The following is a 16,442-nucleotide window of genomic DNA, read 5'->3' on the forward strand; positions in this document are numbered from 1 at the left end:
GAGGCTAATCAAACACCTTGGCAACCGCTGCCTCAGCACACAGTCGGCCCTTTGAGCTCCCACAGGACTCCGTTATGCTAAAAGTTTCTCCATGTGATTCATGTCCTTATTATTCTATGATTGTGTTCCTTGGCGTGCCTTTCAACTCGGCCTTGTTTTGTCTAATCTCTAATAGCCGCTGCAGGTCTTTGAATCCTTTTCTGCTCGGTTGTTGCTGAAGATACCTGAGGTTCACCTGTGACGGGATACTCGGTTCTTTTCTATATTTAACAAAAGGGACCAAAGTTTTTCAGCACAAAATACCATGAGTGAAATCAGACAGCAATCATGCCAATCCTGTCTCCTCAAAATGACCATTTTATACAACTAAACTGCATTTTAATGGGAAAAACAGCAATGTGGTCTTGAAACACACATAGTTTCTCACTTATGTTGTAAAAAAAAACATTCCAGTTTAAAAGATCAAATGAAGTTTATGTTAGGAGGATCTAGACCAGAGTTTGCATCCCATATGAGACCATATATACATATATTATTATATGTCAATATTATAAACTTAACTTTCATTTTCATTTGTTATGTACTTTCAGTTTCACAAGCAGTTTAGCTAGTTTAGACTCCAAAGCTACATTGGTTAGAATTAAGAAAACACAACACAATTTTGGTTGATGCTTCCACATAAGTCAATAATATTTTAGAAGCTTGGTAACATTTAGGCACCAGGAAACAGTAATTTCTCAAAAACAAACCACAATTTCAAAGGATATGAATAATGTGGACATTACAGTTTCAGTAGAAATGTAAGAAAATTCACTCCTTGTTTGCTTTCGGTTTCACTTTACTGTTTGGGTTGATTTAGGCACCAAAACCACATAATTAGAATGAAAAAAATATCACAATCTAGTTGACATTTTCACATCAATAACAATGTGTTAGTAGCTAGAACCAAAACTACACGGATCAGCTGCTCTCAGTTTGTGATGAGAACATTGAAGAAATTACAAAATGGTACAAAAGCTAACCACAGTTTTAATGGACATGAATAATTTGGAGATTGCATTTTTAGTAAAAATGTATACAAACAGTTAAAAATCTATAATTGACTCCAAATAAAGGAGTAAAAAGCTGTTTACAATGCTTTGAAACTTGCACAAAACAACTCAAAAATTGTCAAAAGGACTCAAAATTGACCAAAGAAACTTAAAATCTGTCATAAATGAATCAGAAATTGTCCAAAACCATTCAGAGCTCTCCAAGGTCTGAATTAGTTTAAACATGGTCTAAAATATCTTGAAATGTGTCCAAAATCACTGGAGTCCTGTACAAAATAACTCAAAAATGATCCAGACGGACTCCAAATTTCCCAAAGTAACTTAAAACCATTCATAAATGACTTAAAAGCTGTTTAAAATGCTTCAAAACTTGCACAAAATGACTCCAAAGTTGTCCTAAAGGGCTCAAATTTTCCCAAAATTACTTGAAACATGGTTTGTATTATTGTATTTGCATCCATCAAATTGGTTAAAAATTTAACAGGAAGACATACAATTACCCAAATGACCCAAAACTGGACCACATTGAGTTGAAAACTCTTTAAATGCTTTGAAACTTGCCTGGAAGCCAAATTTCCCAAAGTAACTTAAAATCATTCATAAAGGAGTTAAAAGCAGTTTAAAATGCTTTAAACTTGCACAAAATGACTCCAAAATGGTCCAAAGTAACTTAACTCCCGTCATTAACGAGTGACTCAGTCAGATTCGCCACAGCAGTCTTGTAAAGTCAACACTCAGCTTGAATCTGTCCCCTCTTGTGGTCAGATTTTATTCCCCACCAGACCTCAGGATGATCTTCTTTAATTCTACACAGACGCTTTTGTTTCTGCTTGGATTCCTGATTTCTCAGGGAGCTAATTTCACCGTCCTGACTTACAGCCTCTCACAGGAAATCATTTGTCACTCGGAGGCCGACCGGTCGGCCATCACCTCTTATCTCCTGTCATAAGCACAAAATGAGTTTGTCTAAAGGACTACATGTCAGGACTTCTCCCCCTGCAGTCCTGTTGGCAAATACAAGCTCCTCAACATCAATCTCTCTGGAAAAAAACAACACTGGAAAAAATCCTCGTCATCCTCTGCTGCTGGTTGTCATTTCACTCGACTCAAACACACAAATCTGAGGCGTTTTCTCTCCGCTACCGGCTGCTTGTGATGCTAATGTAAGCATCACATTACGTCGGTTTGACACTTTGCATCGATGTAGTTGTAAAAGTGTTATATGTCAATACAGTATAGGCATTTTGCTTCAGCATAAGGTGGAAAAAATGCAGAAAAATAAGAAGATATGACGAGATGTTATCCAACCAAGCAGCAACCAAAGCACCTCTGGAGAAACAAACATTCTGTCCAACATCTGGATGGAGATCCGGCCACTCACCCATCACTCGGAGCCTCTCGGCGCCCACCACCACCTCCTGCTCGTCGGCCGAGAACAGCAGCTTCCCGGAGGTGGACTTGACTTCAAACATCTTGCCTCGTGCTTTAAATCCACTGGATCCTGGAAGCGAACACAGAAGGAGAGCGGACATCAAAGAGGAGCCCATTTCTTACCGAATCGCCTCAGAATTTGAAGAACCTAAAGGAGCATCCGGGTGGGAGATGCCCGATGTGTCTCCAGACTTTGGCAAAAGAAAACTCTTTCAAACTCATTATGTATTTTGTTTAAATTCACGAGATTGACCCGCATGTTTTTGGTGATCATCACAGATGCTTAACTTTAAGGTGGAGATACTGCAGGTTCCTCCTTCCTGCTGCAGTCAGATTTGAAGAAACGGAACACATTCAACATGTGCATTATGAATATTATATATGTTTAAAAGCTCTGTGCAATATCAGTTTCCCACATATGCAAGAATCTGTGCGAAATCAGTGATTTTCTACCAAAGAATCTGTGAAATATCAAGAATTCTACTCATGGGAGAATCTTTTAAGTCATTAATATGTGCAGTATTGGTATTTTGGACATCTAGACGAATCTGTGCAATATCCGCATGTGGAAAAATCAGTACTTATGTAATTTTTATTTGTTATTTGTATAAGTGCCCTAAATTAGTTTAAAAATGGTTTAAAATGTTTTGAAACGTGTCCTTTTAACAAATTGTCAAAAGGACTCAAAATTGTCCAAAGGAACTTAAAATCTGTCATATGACTCAGAAATTATCCAAAACGATCCAGACTTTTGTCCAAAAGGACTCAAATTTTGCAAAATTACTCAAAACCTTGTTTGTATTATTCTATTTGCACCTATCGAATTGCTTAAAAATATAACAGAAAATATAAAAACATAAAATTGCTCAAAACTACCTGAAACTGGTCCAAAATGAGTTGAAAACTACTTGAATGCTTTGAAACTTGTCTGAAACGATTAAAAATTTATCCAACAGGACTAAAAATTGCCCAAAAATGACTGGAATCCTGTCCAAAATGATTCAGAAATTGTCCAAAATGACCCAAAATTGTCCAAATAGACTCAGAAAGTGTCCTAAATTACCTTAAAAATGGTCTAAAATGTTTTTGAAATGTGTCCAAAACAACTCAAAAATTTTCAAACGGACTCAAAATTGACCAAAGAAACTTAAATTCTGTCATAAATTAATCAGAAATTGTCCAAAACCATTCAGACCTCTCCAAGAAGACTAAACTAGTTTAAACATGGTCTAAAATATCTTGAAATGTGTCCAAAATCACTGGAGTCCTTTACAAAATAACTGAAAAATGATCCAGACAGACTCCAAATTTCCCAATGTAACTTAAAACCATTCATAAATGAGTTAAAAGCTGTTTAAAATGCTTTAAAACTTGCACAAAATGACTCCAAAGTTGTCCTAAAGGGCTCAAAATTTTGCAAAATTACTCGAAATCTGGTTTGCAGTATTTCATTTGCACCTATCAAATTGGTTAAAAATTTAACAGAAAGACATATAATTGCCCAAAATTACCCAAAACTGGACCAAATTGAATTGAAAACTATTTGAATGCTTTGAAACTTGCCTGAAATGATTAAAAAGTTGTCCAATGGGACTAAAATTGCCCAAAATGACTGGAATCCTGTCCAAAATGATTCAGAAAGTGTCTAAAACAACCTATTTTATTTTGCACCAATCGTTTGCTGCTGTAACGCTGTAAATTACCCCACTGTGGGATTAGTAAAGGGTTGTCATGAGGAAGAAGGTTGTCAACAGTTCTACAAACTCAATTACACAAATTTAATTTGTACTCAAGCATATTTAAACCAAGAAAACCTCACTGAAAACTCTCCTTTTCAAGAGTGTATATCGTACTCTATAATACGGTGCTGGGATACTTTCATTCTGTTGAGAATCCAGGCTGATACATCACCTCCAAAAGAGCAAGATATGAATTTTCCAACTTGTTTTTTAAGGTCGTGGATTCATTTGAAAGGATCTTCCAGGTGTTTTTTACGACATGATATCATGAAATGGGGAATAAAGTGCCACCTGTGCCACATTTTGCTTGTCCTTTCTATGCTTTCTAGGCTTTTTGCGGCTTTGGTCACAACTACATGGTGTGCAATAAAACGGCAAATGAAAAAAGATTCTGGTAACATGGCAGCTGACTTGGTGTGCTAAAAACACCCTTTTTTCAGGATACCAGGCTGGATGTTTTAAGGCCAATTCATGCTTTTTGTGTCAGCAAGAGTCACAGTGATGGAAATTCAGCCCAAGTCTTCATGTAAACTCCTCTGTGGACATCCATTGGCAGCTCAATCCAATCCAAAAACACCATCCAAACAATGTAGCTTTTGAGGAGATTCTTCATCATCTATATCTTTGAAAATTCATTGCTGAAAGAGTTGGAATTGAAAAAGTCGCTGCTGGACTGATGTTGACCAATAAAAATGCAAAGTCTTTAATTTGTCCAGAGATCCTGTGCTGTATCCGTCCACTGTGTTTGGGTTTGGAAGGAAACAACATTTTATAGCACTTGGTCTTACAGTGCTACAGTTCAATCTGCAGCTAGCTGCCGTGAAGATGAAATAAAAGACATAAAATCACAGCCAGCCTTCAAGAAACCTCAAATGGACTCTAGTATGAGTAGAACTGGGTGAGCAGGATGCAGAAACCTTTCATTTACTTTCGTCAAACTAATGCTAGCGTTGGATGTTTGACAGTTTTTCCTCCATCAATCTCCATCTTTCTGTATATTGGCAGCTGGTTAAAGCAGGATGTGCAAACTTAGTTCTGACAAAATGCTGCTTTGGAAACATGAACACCATAAATATTAACATTGATCAGCCACAACCTGGGATGTTAATGATTGTTATAAAGAAGATAAAGGATGTCAATATCAAAAAAAGTACTGTTGATTAAATGTTGGTGGTTCCACATGTCTGATTCACTAGTTGTCTTTCCTTGGACACTTTGGTAGCCACGGTATAGTAATTACCCCACACCTTTGAGTTTGACTTGTTTACATCCTTACGCCCAACTACTCCCAACTCTCTTACTCCCAACCCAAAATATCCCAACTACTCACTGATGCCACTGTAAACAGGTAATCAGTGCAGCCCGTTGTTGGTTTTAAAATTGTGGCTGATAAGCACACGAAATATTTAGCTTCAAATTATGAAGTCAGAATGAAAATATCAATGTCAGAAAATGACAAATTTATTGAAATGAATAGAATTAAGAAGCAAAAAAAAGTTGTAACAATCAGATGCAACCTGTTGGTGAAAGGTTTCCACCACAACACTTTGGGAACCACAATATAGAGGAATTACCCCACAACACCTTCCATTTTGGAGATCGTCTAACCCGTCTAGAGTTTGGTTTGTTTACATCCTTACTCTTTACATTTTCCTACTTGACTTCCTAAAAAATTCCAACCACTCACTGATGCAACTGTAAATAGATAATGAATGTTAGCCATTTAAACTGTTAATGGTTTTAAGGTTGTGGTTGATCAACATCTGAGATCTTTTGCTTTAAATTAAAGCAAAAGATTTGTCATTTTGCTTTAATTTAATTTGTCATTTGTCAAAAAAAGACAAAAAATGACAAATATATTGAATAGAATAGAATTAAGAAGTGAAAAAAAGTTGCAACCATCAGATTCAACCTGTTACTCTGGTAAACTCTGGTAACCATGATAAACTGGGATTACCCCACAATACCTTCCATTTTGGAGGTCCTCTAACCCAATCGTCTTCTTGCTCTTTACATTTTCTGACTTGACTGCTTAAAATATCCCAACCACTCACAGATGCCACTGTAAACAGATCATCAGTGTAACCTGGTAATGATTTTAAGGGTGTGGCTGATCAGCATCCGAAAACTTTAGCTTTAAATTACGAAATCATAATAAAAAAAATGTCAAAGAAAGACAAATATAATTAATGGAATAGAATTGAGAAGCAAAAAAAAAAATAATTGCAATCATCAGATTCAACCTGTTGGTGAAAGAGGTTTACACCACAACACGAGTGTAAACAATTCTTCATTTCACTGGAAGTCTGCAGGATCCTTGAGGAAATCCTGAAAGCTGCCAACACTGCGACTGGTGTCACGACAAACAAGAACAAGTATTCGACTCCCTCCATCTCCGATTGCTTTGTCTCATGCGGAGGCAGAGAACACTTGACGCTGAGGGTGACTGATTGACAAGCCTGCAATTGATTCTGTCACTCTCCATCTGAGACGTGAAGTTCCTCCCTGAACATGAACGCCGCTCAGTCATCCATGAGAAACATCCACAGACTTCTTCCTCTTCAGACCCACGAGGAGAAATGTCAGCGTGCTTTTTAACGGCGGAGACGCTTCATGACGCTGCATGAAGAGATTTCCATCCGGCGACGACTCTATTAGAGAGTGACAGCTGCAGAATGTAAAGAGGAAGGTACCATCGCAGAGTTATGGAGGAGAGACTGAAGCCTCGGCTGGCAGGGGAAAAAACCATGACGTCTTAATTGTGTTAGGAAAAGGCAAAAGGATCAATCTAATGTTTGCAAAAATATGAAAATAAGCTGTAAAATAACACCTATGTTGCAAAAATGTTTGCAAAGAGGATTTTTCTCCTGAAATGTATAAAAAAATCCTTTGGAGTTGAAAATTTAATCAACATTGATTTCATTGATGTTCAAGAAGTGAGAATATTCTCACACGGTGAGTATATTTTCCAAAAAGTAAGTGTTTTTCTTTTTTTTTTTTTTTTTAAAGAAAATAAGAACATATTCCAAAAAAGTAAGGATATTTTTCAAAAAACAGGGGCATTTTTCAAAAAGTTGGGTCATTTCAAAAAGTGAGGGCATATTTCAGAAAAAAGAAAAGTCATAAAGTGAGAAACATATGAAAACAGACGTGATGAAACCATTTTCAAGTGACAGTATACAAAAACCCACATAAGACATGAAACCTCTCCAGTTATCTGGCTGATGGAAAACACAGACCTGTCATGTCTCTGTTCCAGATGTTTTTGAAGCTCGTGTTCTGCGTCACGTTAAACAAACATGAACAGCAGCTGGTGTTTTCCTGCTGATCTTACCTGTTACGAGCTGCGTGAGCAGCTGGTTGTTGCTGTTGACGATATTGACCGACACGTTTCTGGACGACTGCAGGAACAGTGGGCGGCCCTGCGGACAAATCCACAAAGATACTCATTTAGTTTGAGATTCAATGCTCATTTAAATACTTATTCTCTTTAAAACATGAGCAGGAGCCCTGAAAAACAGATATGAACCTTCCTTTAACCCTCTGAGACTGATAACACCAGTTTTAAGCTCTCATCTTGGTGAGTATAAGGGCCAAACACACAAGCTAGATCTCTGTTAAAAAATTACTGTTAAAGTCAGATCTTCCATTATTTACTAGAATAATTCTTCCAAATTTTAGATACTATCTGAATCTGAGTTGCTGCTATCAACCACAACTTTGGAGTCACTGCAATAAACAGGAAGTCCAATATTTTGTGTTTATTTTTCATGCAAAGTGAGGCGTAATGTCAGAACTTGCAGCAGAAATTTGCCGGATTAGTCTTTGGTGCACAGAGAAACAAGAAGTATCATTTCTGCTGTTTGTTTTGAGATGTGCTATGAAACAACAGGAACTCTGTGATTATTCAACCGAGCAGCAGCAGTTTGAAAATGGGTGAAGAACTTAGTAAACATATTACTTTGCAGATCTGTCTTTATCTCATGAATACTACTTCATAAAAATACAAACAAGCATGATTACTAAGCTTTGGTTCTGCTATGTCATGTGATGTGATATTAATGAGCAATAACTGCATTGCTCAGATATTAAAACATCTAGATTCCAACGTATCTGTGTAATGACAAGTTGATTTGTAGTTGAAGCAAGACTGATGGATGTGAAGATAGACTCAGGTCGAATTCATGAATAAATCTGATGTAAATTCTAATTAACTGCTCGAAAGATCAAATTGTGCAGTTTTATTTGAAATGCACCACACCTTCCTGAGAAAAATACTTGAAGAACAATTCAGCTGATAAGCAGTGATGTGAATTATGGATGCAAAGTGTCTCCTCAACCCTAATCCTCACACCAGCAGCATCAAACTCAACTTAGTCCAGGAGCCGCATTCAGCCCAGTTTGATCTCAGGTGGACCGGACCAATAAAATCACAGCATAATAACCCAGAAATAACTCCAAATGTTTCCCCTGTTTTAGTGCAAAACAGTACATTCTGACAATGTTCACATTTAATCAACTATCTTTTTACAAAACATTGTGAACAACCTGAAATTTAATAAGAAAAATAAATTCAGTTTCAACAACATTCAGCCTCAGTTTATCATTTACACATTACAACTGACAGATTAGAGAGTGTCTACAAAGGTACACAACATTTAGTCACAGCTATCTAGAACTGAATGACATAGGATTTTACTTTATGATCAAAATAAGGAGTCAGACCAAAAGAAAGACAAAAAAAACAACAAAAACAAGACAAAATAATACAAATTGAGATAGAAAATGACAAAAATGAGAAACAAGATGACAAGAAATGAGACAAATGACATGAAACAAAAAAGACAAAAATTAGACAAAAAAGCTATGAAGCAACAAAAAAATAAGACAAATGATGAGACAAAAAAATTATGCAAATGACACAAATGATACAAAAAAAGACAGAAGCGAAAAACAAAATGACCAAAAAATTGACAACACAAACGAGTCAAAAACGAGGTACAAAGTGACAAAAAATGACAAAAAAATGTGACAAACGACAAAAGTCAGACATAATAACACAAAAAATGACAAAAACAAGACAAAATATTATAAAAATGAGACAAAGTGACAAAGGAACAATAAGCAATCTAGTATTTAACTTTATGATTTTATTTTATGATCAAAACAACTTGTCTAGGAATTATTTAAAATTTACAGTCTTCTTAGTAATTTTTTTACTTTACAAAGTGGTCCCATGGGCCGGATTGGACCCTCTGGTGGGCCGGGTTTGGTCCACGGGTCACATGTTTGACGCCTCTGCCTTACACTTTGAATATCCCAGATATTTACTCTTCTCAATGCCTGATCCTAACACTTCTTCTAAACACTAACACCCACCAAAGCTACTGCTGAAGCTCTGCAAAGATAACGCTCATTATTGGGTTTAGAGTGAAGCAGACCCATATCAGTGTGATAAAACTGGACCGAAATTCAGCCCATTTAACCCGAATTTCTTCTGATGACACTGAAATAGACACACAACTTCTGTATTTACATATTATAGAGGACAGTTGTGAAACATTATCTGTCAGGAAATGTTGGACATCTCAACCCTTTCAACCCTTAAAACCAACCAGTGAGGTTGTGAATCATGTTTTCCTTTAAATAAACTCCCAAAATGACACCATTTATGATGGCAAAAAACTGTAAAAACAAGTTTATGATGGTCCTCTAAAAGGTTGCAACATGAAAAACAAACTATTGTAAGCTTTATTCTACACGTCTCATTGAAAAAGTTCACCAAGAATAAACTAAATTCGGTAACCGACAAAGCGTGACTGACTCCTGTGACATAAATATAGTATGTTCACACAGAGCAGAGAAAAGATGAAGAGGAGGTTCAATAAAACAAAATAAAACCTATTTGACAATTTAAAGTATTGGTAACACATGCAGGCACTGGAAAAAAAAAAATCCATTTTTTAAAATGTGTGTACAATAAATATTCAAAGTCAGCTATTTTTTTTTTCATCATTTCATGATTTATGGTATGAAATTATACCATTCTGCACACGGCCAACATGCAACACATTTGTCATGGTTGTGCTGTTTCCATAGCGATGCAGGATATTATACTACAGTGAAGAAAATGAGACAAGAGCAAAGAAAAAAGAGTTCAGAAGGTTAACCCTCCTGTTGTCCTCATTTACGAGCACCAAAAAAATATTGTTTCCTTGTCTGAAAAAAATACAAAAATCAGCAAAAAAATTCCCCAAATTTCTGAAAATTTGCAAAACCTTCAGGAAGAAAATTCCAATAATTCCTTAAAAATTTCCCTTAAAAGTATTATTTTAGAAAAATCCCCCAAATTTGGCAAGAAAATTTTTGTAAATATTTTCAAAAAATGAGTAAAAATCTTCTAAAAAAATCCTAAAAATATCTAAAGTGATTCCATATATATCAGTAAAACTTCCGATATTTTCTTTAAGAACATTCACATAAAAATCAACAAAAACCTGTGAATTTTGCTGGATTTTGGTTGATTTTTTTGTGAATGTTCATAAGAAACGTTTTTAACATTTCTTTTTTTCCCACCAAAATGTTCATAAATTTCCCAAAAATGTTGAAAACATGGACATCAGAAGTTTCACTGTGAAAATATATATTTTTTCCACATTTTCAAACTTTCAAAACGGGTCAATTTGACCCACAGGACGACACGAGGGTTAAACAAAACTGGAGTTAAATGTTCCACAAAATGTGTAAAACTCCCGGAGAGGAATAAAAAGCGTTAATCTTTCAGTGGCGTGGTGCAGCCTGAAGTATCGGATTATTGGACACGGAAACAAGCAGAGATACGAAGGTGTGACTCCAGAGTCAAACACACCATAAACTCTCTGTACGCCGAGACTTCAGCCTCCTGCTCCGTTTGATAATTCCCTTTTCCCAGAGTGACCGGGCCGATCTGTAATGCCGATCACGTCGGACACTCTGCTGTCTCTGAGCCTGACTAATCTTCACGCCTCAGTCAACTTCTTAATTAGAGATAACGGCCGGACCGTTGTGCTGCACTCGCAGTCGAGGAGGGGATATGCCTTGTGTGTATATTACTGATAACATTATGGCTCCTGCCAAACTTATTGAAGTTCCCACAGTAAATACACTGAACGTATGATGCACAAGCAGGAAGTTATCACAATAACAGCGTGGTGTGCACCGAATGCGAAGCCGTGGATGTATAGAAGACGCCGTTTAGCTGATAATTACATCAACGTTGACTGTGGAGGCGTTTGAGTGTGTCAGCTTTGACAAATAGCGCTCGACTTTGAAAAATCCTTCCAACGGCAAGGTGTCGTAGCTGCAAGGTAAGTTGTGTTTGTTTTCTAACACTGAACTTTACATGTGTGGGTTTTCTCCAGCTTCTCTGGCTTCCTCCCACAGTCCAAAAACATGCTGAGGTTAACTGGTAACTCTACATTGTCTGTAGGTGTGAATGTGAGTGTGATTGTTTGTCTCTGTGTGTAGTCCTGTGATAGACTGTTACCTGTCCAGGTGTCCCCTGTCTTCACCCTCAGTCAGCTGGGATAGACTCCACCCCCCCACTGACCCTAATGAGGATTAAGTTGTATATAGATAATGGATGGATGATTGAATGTCTTGTCCACTACATTGAAAGAGATATATACTGAGGCGAGTTCTTGCATATGAAAGTGAAAATATAAATAGATCCATTATATATCAAATGTTCTTTTTTTCAAGCAAGTTTACCTTATAAAAGATACGTGAAGAATTTAATTAAGAAATCAATAAAGCTTTCGCATCTTCTACAAACACCTGCAAGCTCTTCAACGAAGTTGGAGGTTTACTTTGATGAAAAATTGTTGTATTTCTCCTCAAAATGGGCCTTCTGGCTAGTGTTTCTGAGGTTTAATTCAGCCAGTGGGATGTTTGCAGCAGCTCTGCATCTATAACCAGCTATAATCCACACATCTCTGTCCCAGTCTACCACACGACTCCCTCTCTTTCCGTTCATTCGGTGTGAGAGGCGTCCTGCTGGGAATAATATGGCCTGTTGCATTAGTAACGAAGAAGCTGAGCGATCAGAGGCGGCGCTCTGTAACAAACTAAACACATGTACTCCTCACAAACAGCCCTGTAGGAGTCCTGCAGGATCTAGGAGGCATTTCAGGAGACTGTGGCAGGAGAATGGAGTGATGTGAGACACTATATGTAGATAAATGCCACCATTCACAAGTTTGGGGTCACTTAGAAATGTCCTTTTTTTAAAGAAAAGCTGTTTTTTTCAGTGAAGATAACATTAAATGAATCAGAAATGAGTGTAGACATTGTTAATGTGGTAAATGACTATTGTAGCTGGAAACAGCTGATTTTTAATGGAATATCTCCATAGGGGTACAGAGGAACATTTCCAGCAACCATCACTCCTGTGTTCTAATGCTACATTGTGTTAGCTAATGGTGTTGAAAGGCTCATTGATGATTAGAAAACCCTTGTGCAGTTATGTTAGCACATGAATAAAAGTGGGAGTTTTCATGGAAAACATGAAATTGTCTGGGTGACCCCAAACTTTTGAACGTTAGTGTATATCTTAATGCTTTTCTACTTGCCACTGCATTTCTTGTGCATTGTCATTTGGTTTTCTGAACGATATCTTGCAAATTTTAGCTCATCTCTCCTTAAAGTTTGCAAGAAAACCAAATCGTTCAGCTGAAAGATGCTAAAACACCAAGTAGAGCTAAAGGGGTATTAGCTTTGTCACATTGATTTTGTATTATATAGAGTAATTTGATCAATTATAATGAAAAAAGAGCAGCTTTATGTAAAACAGAGATGAACTTTCCTGATAATTAGATATGATGCTACAGTTTCATAGTTGCTGTTTGAATGTGTTCAGTGAGCAGTTTTTTATTGCAAAATCTAGTGCAGGAGGTGTTGGGCAACACATACACATACAGCAGACTGCAATAATATCAGCAGAGGAATCCCTTTTTTTTAAAATGTATTCATTTTTTCTATCCAGGGCTGGACTGACCAATTGTCTCCTCCCGTCACCTCCTCCTGGGTATTACTATTCCTGTCAGCTCAGTGGCTGAAGCTACCAGCCGTCCATCCCTCTCCCTGTTTATCTCCCTCAGTTTTGTATCTTGTCTCCCCTCTTACTTCCTTTTTCCACATTCCTATTCTGAGCCTGTTTTTAGACTCATCTCCCTCCTCAATGCAACAGTAGATAGAAGACATCCTCTACACTTTCGATGCTGGTCTGGGAGCAGCGGATATTTATATTTCATGAGCAAAAGGGGACTCCAGCCGTCTTTTATGTGCCGTGCCGGCTATCAGTCTGTGTTTGTACCATGTTGATGGATACGTTCGCACACTGGCTGCCGCCCACAGAAGCCAGTTAATGCACCAGAGCTATTATCTATGGTATCCATAACTGCCTCCCAGAGAAGTGCAGGGACTTCATGTTAATATGAAGATTTTCCCCGTGCCATGAAATTACACTGCGAACATGTTGTGCTTGTTTGAGTCGATGTTGAACTTGGCCGCCTCCTGAGCGCCGCCGCCTGTCAAAACATGCTCGCTGGCTTCCCATCCCTCTCGTTCTAATTCAGTCCTCCTCCATCTGTCTCCCTGTTTCTGTCTCTAGCACCGCTTCTTCTTCTTCTTCTGTTATTGCTCGTCTCCATGGCCAGCTCCTCGTCCATCTCCATCGCTCATCCTCCCGCCCAGCCCTGGTCCTAGACGCCGGAGATAAAGCTGCGCTGCTCTCTTGCATTATCAAGCCATCCATCCACTACCTGCACATGGTGATTATTACTGCCGGAGTGGAAGCGACAAGGGGGGAGAGTGCCTATCACTTTATCAAGCCCATCTCTCCATTTGTCTGACATCGCTGGACTGGAATGGTCCTCCTGTATTTGGTGTAAGGACAGCGGGAAGCACCTCGGAATGTTAATTTGTGAATTGAACACACTGGGGGACCTCTGATGGGCTTGGATCTGTAAACAACAAACACTTCCTGATGCTGAAGCTGTAGGGATGTTTGCAGCACATTACAGTTTGCTCCCCAACCAAGACCACCTCGTCTGTCATATTTGCACTGATGAGGCTCAGAAATATCCGCTATCATCACATTGTTTCCATAGGAAACTGTCTAGGAGGCTCAGTAGGTCAGTTATCACCATGCAACAGTGGTGTATCCTTGATTTTGTACTCATAAAAAGGAACAAAAGATGGCATTTGGAGGTTGGAAGGGATGGTGGAGACACAAATCAGAAGGCCTGAGCTCAAGTTACATCTAGGAACATCATTATAATACAGTTATTTTGGCATAAGTTTAGTTTTGAGTCAGTGTTTAGTTATGTTTAGGCTAAAATTTAATGATCAGTTTTGTTTTGGTTTTTTTGCCCCAAATTCAATCTGAGTTCATTATATTTGGTACCTGCCAAGTCCTGAGCTGATACCATCTTCTTGGACAATGCATACTTTGAGTATACATTTAGATGTGTAAAATGAAGATCATGCATGTTAAAAAGCGTATTGTAGATCGGTTGTAGTACCTGGTTGTTCCGCCAGGTGGAGCATCTTAATGTTTAACACAATCATATCCCAAATTGGTGCTGACTTGGACTATGGGCAGTTTAATGTTGGCAAGCAGACAGCATTGTGGGGGTTTAGTTAGCAACGGGCACCATGACAAAGACTAATGGGGTCCTTAATGACTTCATACCAAAGCTCGTGTATTTGGCTGGCTGAACCAGGGTGACATTGTTAGAAAGCAGTGGGATACATGGTTCTTATCTTGTCTGCATTCAATAAAACAGTAAGATGAGCAAGAGAGATGAAGCTGCTGATCACTGATTGAGATAAATATTCTAATTTTGCATCCCTAGTGTCCTGCCATAAATAGTGCTCGGTCTTTACGACATGGATGTAATAAAAGGATCTCAGTTCAAGCCAATAACAATCATTTTAAAAATGCCTCAGTCCTGATCCTTGAGATTGAACCAGGACATATTTAGCTTAAGCTCCAGTGAGAAGCATATATGTTTATTAAGCTGCAGCATTGGAAAGGCTTTGTTAAGGATCAGCGGCATCTTCTAGACAGAAGATCATCAGGAACCCATGTTGGCATGAACCTTTCTACGGTACAGAGGAACATCCGTCAATGTACAGTCAACAGTTATTAAGAAATGCTAATTGGAAAAAGTAAAAAGACTATGTTTTACAGTGCACTGCAGGCCTGGACGTTATGAGGCAGAAAAAGAGGAAGAGTTTGGCAAATAAGAACCAACAGATGGGGAAAGCGTGAAGGTATGTGTAGATTTAAGGCTAGAACAGGAAGTGTGATTCTGGTTTAAACTCCAAACCTACTTGGTCAGGTTAGGAAAAGGATCATGGTTTGGGTTAAACTAAGCCTGTCGACACATTTATCACGTTTAAAAGCTTCATTTTGTACATTTTCAGGGTGACAAAGTTTTACCGATTTATTGAACCACAAAAGGTCGAGTTAGTTGGATTTTGGTTGATTTTTTTGGTGAATGTTTTTAAAGGAAAATATTAGAAGCTTTACTGATATATATGTAGTCACTTTAGATATTTTTAGGATTTTTTGAGGAAGTTTTTATTCATTTTTTGAAAATATTTACAAGATTTTTCTAGCCAAATTTGGGGGATTTTTTTTTTAAATTTAAATGAGGCTTTGAAGGGAAGCTTTTAAGGAAGTATTGGATTTTTTTTTTCCTGAATGTTTTGCAACTTTTCAGGAATTTGGGGAAATTTTTTGTTGAATTTTTGGATTTTTTTCAGACAAGGAAACAATACTTTTTTGGTGTTGACAATATGCTCCTTAATACCATTTACACTGTGCTACTTTTTTCAATCAATATTTCCTGGCTGTAATTTTATCGTTATTTATTGATATTTACTGTTATTATTTTTTTTTTTTCACTGTTCTGGGACTGGGAGTACAGCAAAAACACAAGAAACGACAGTAAATGAATCTTGAAGCTTGAAGACACACGTGGTCCCAACATGTTACCGTCTTTAAAACGTGTTGTGACATTACATTAGATGACATGACAAAGTTTTGTCATGTCATGTCACTTCTCATCCTGTCTTAACAGGAAGTGACACAAGCACCGGTGCTATTGTGACACAACACAGCGTATCATTACGTAACGTGTTGCAGCGATATCATGCAGCTGCCTTGGAACAT

At 37.7% G+C, this 16,442-nt stretch overlaps 1 protein-coding gene across 2 annotated transcripts in view; it reads right to left on the reverse strand.

The window, feature by feature from the left end:
* The window catches only part of sgcd (sarcoglycan, delta (dystrophin-associated glycoprotein)), a 471,411-nt gene that overhangs the window by 98,947 nt on the left and 356,022 nt on the right, over positions 1-16,442 (reverse strand). For both annotated transcript variants that reach the window (XM_055017413.1, XM_023263457.3), the window contains 2 exons: positions 7,557-7,644; positions 2,434-2,553 (listed from right to left, as the gene is read on the reverse strand). In XM_055017413.1, the coding sequence (XP_054873388.1) occupies positions 2,434-2,553; positions 7,557-7,644 (208 nt within the window). The remainder of the gene's footprint in view (positions 1-2,433; positions 2,554-7,556; positions 7,645-16,442) is intronic.

This window comes from Amphiprion ocellaris, chromosome 14 (genome assembly GCF_022539595.1).
Source record: "Amphiprion ocellaris isolate individual 3 ecotype Okinawa chromosome 14, ASM2253959v1, whole genome shotgun sequence".
In the NCBI taxonomy this organism is placed as follows: Eukaryota; Metazoa; Chordata; class Actinopteri; family Pomacentridae; genus Amphiprion; species Amphiprion ocellaris.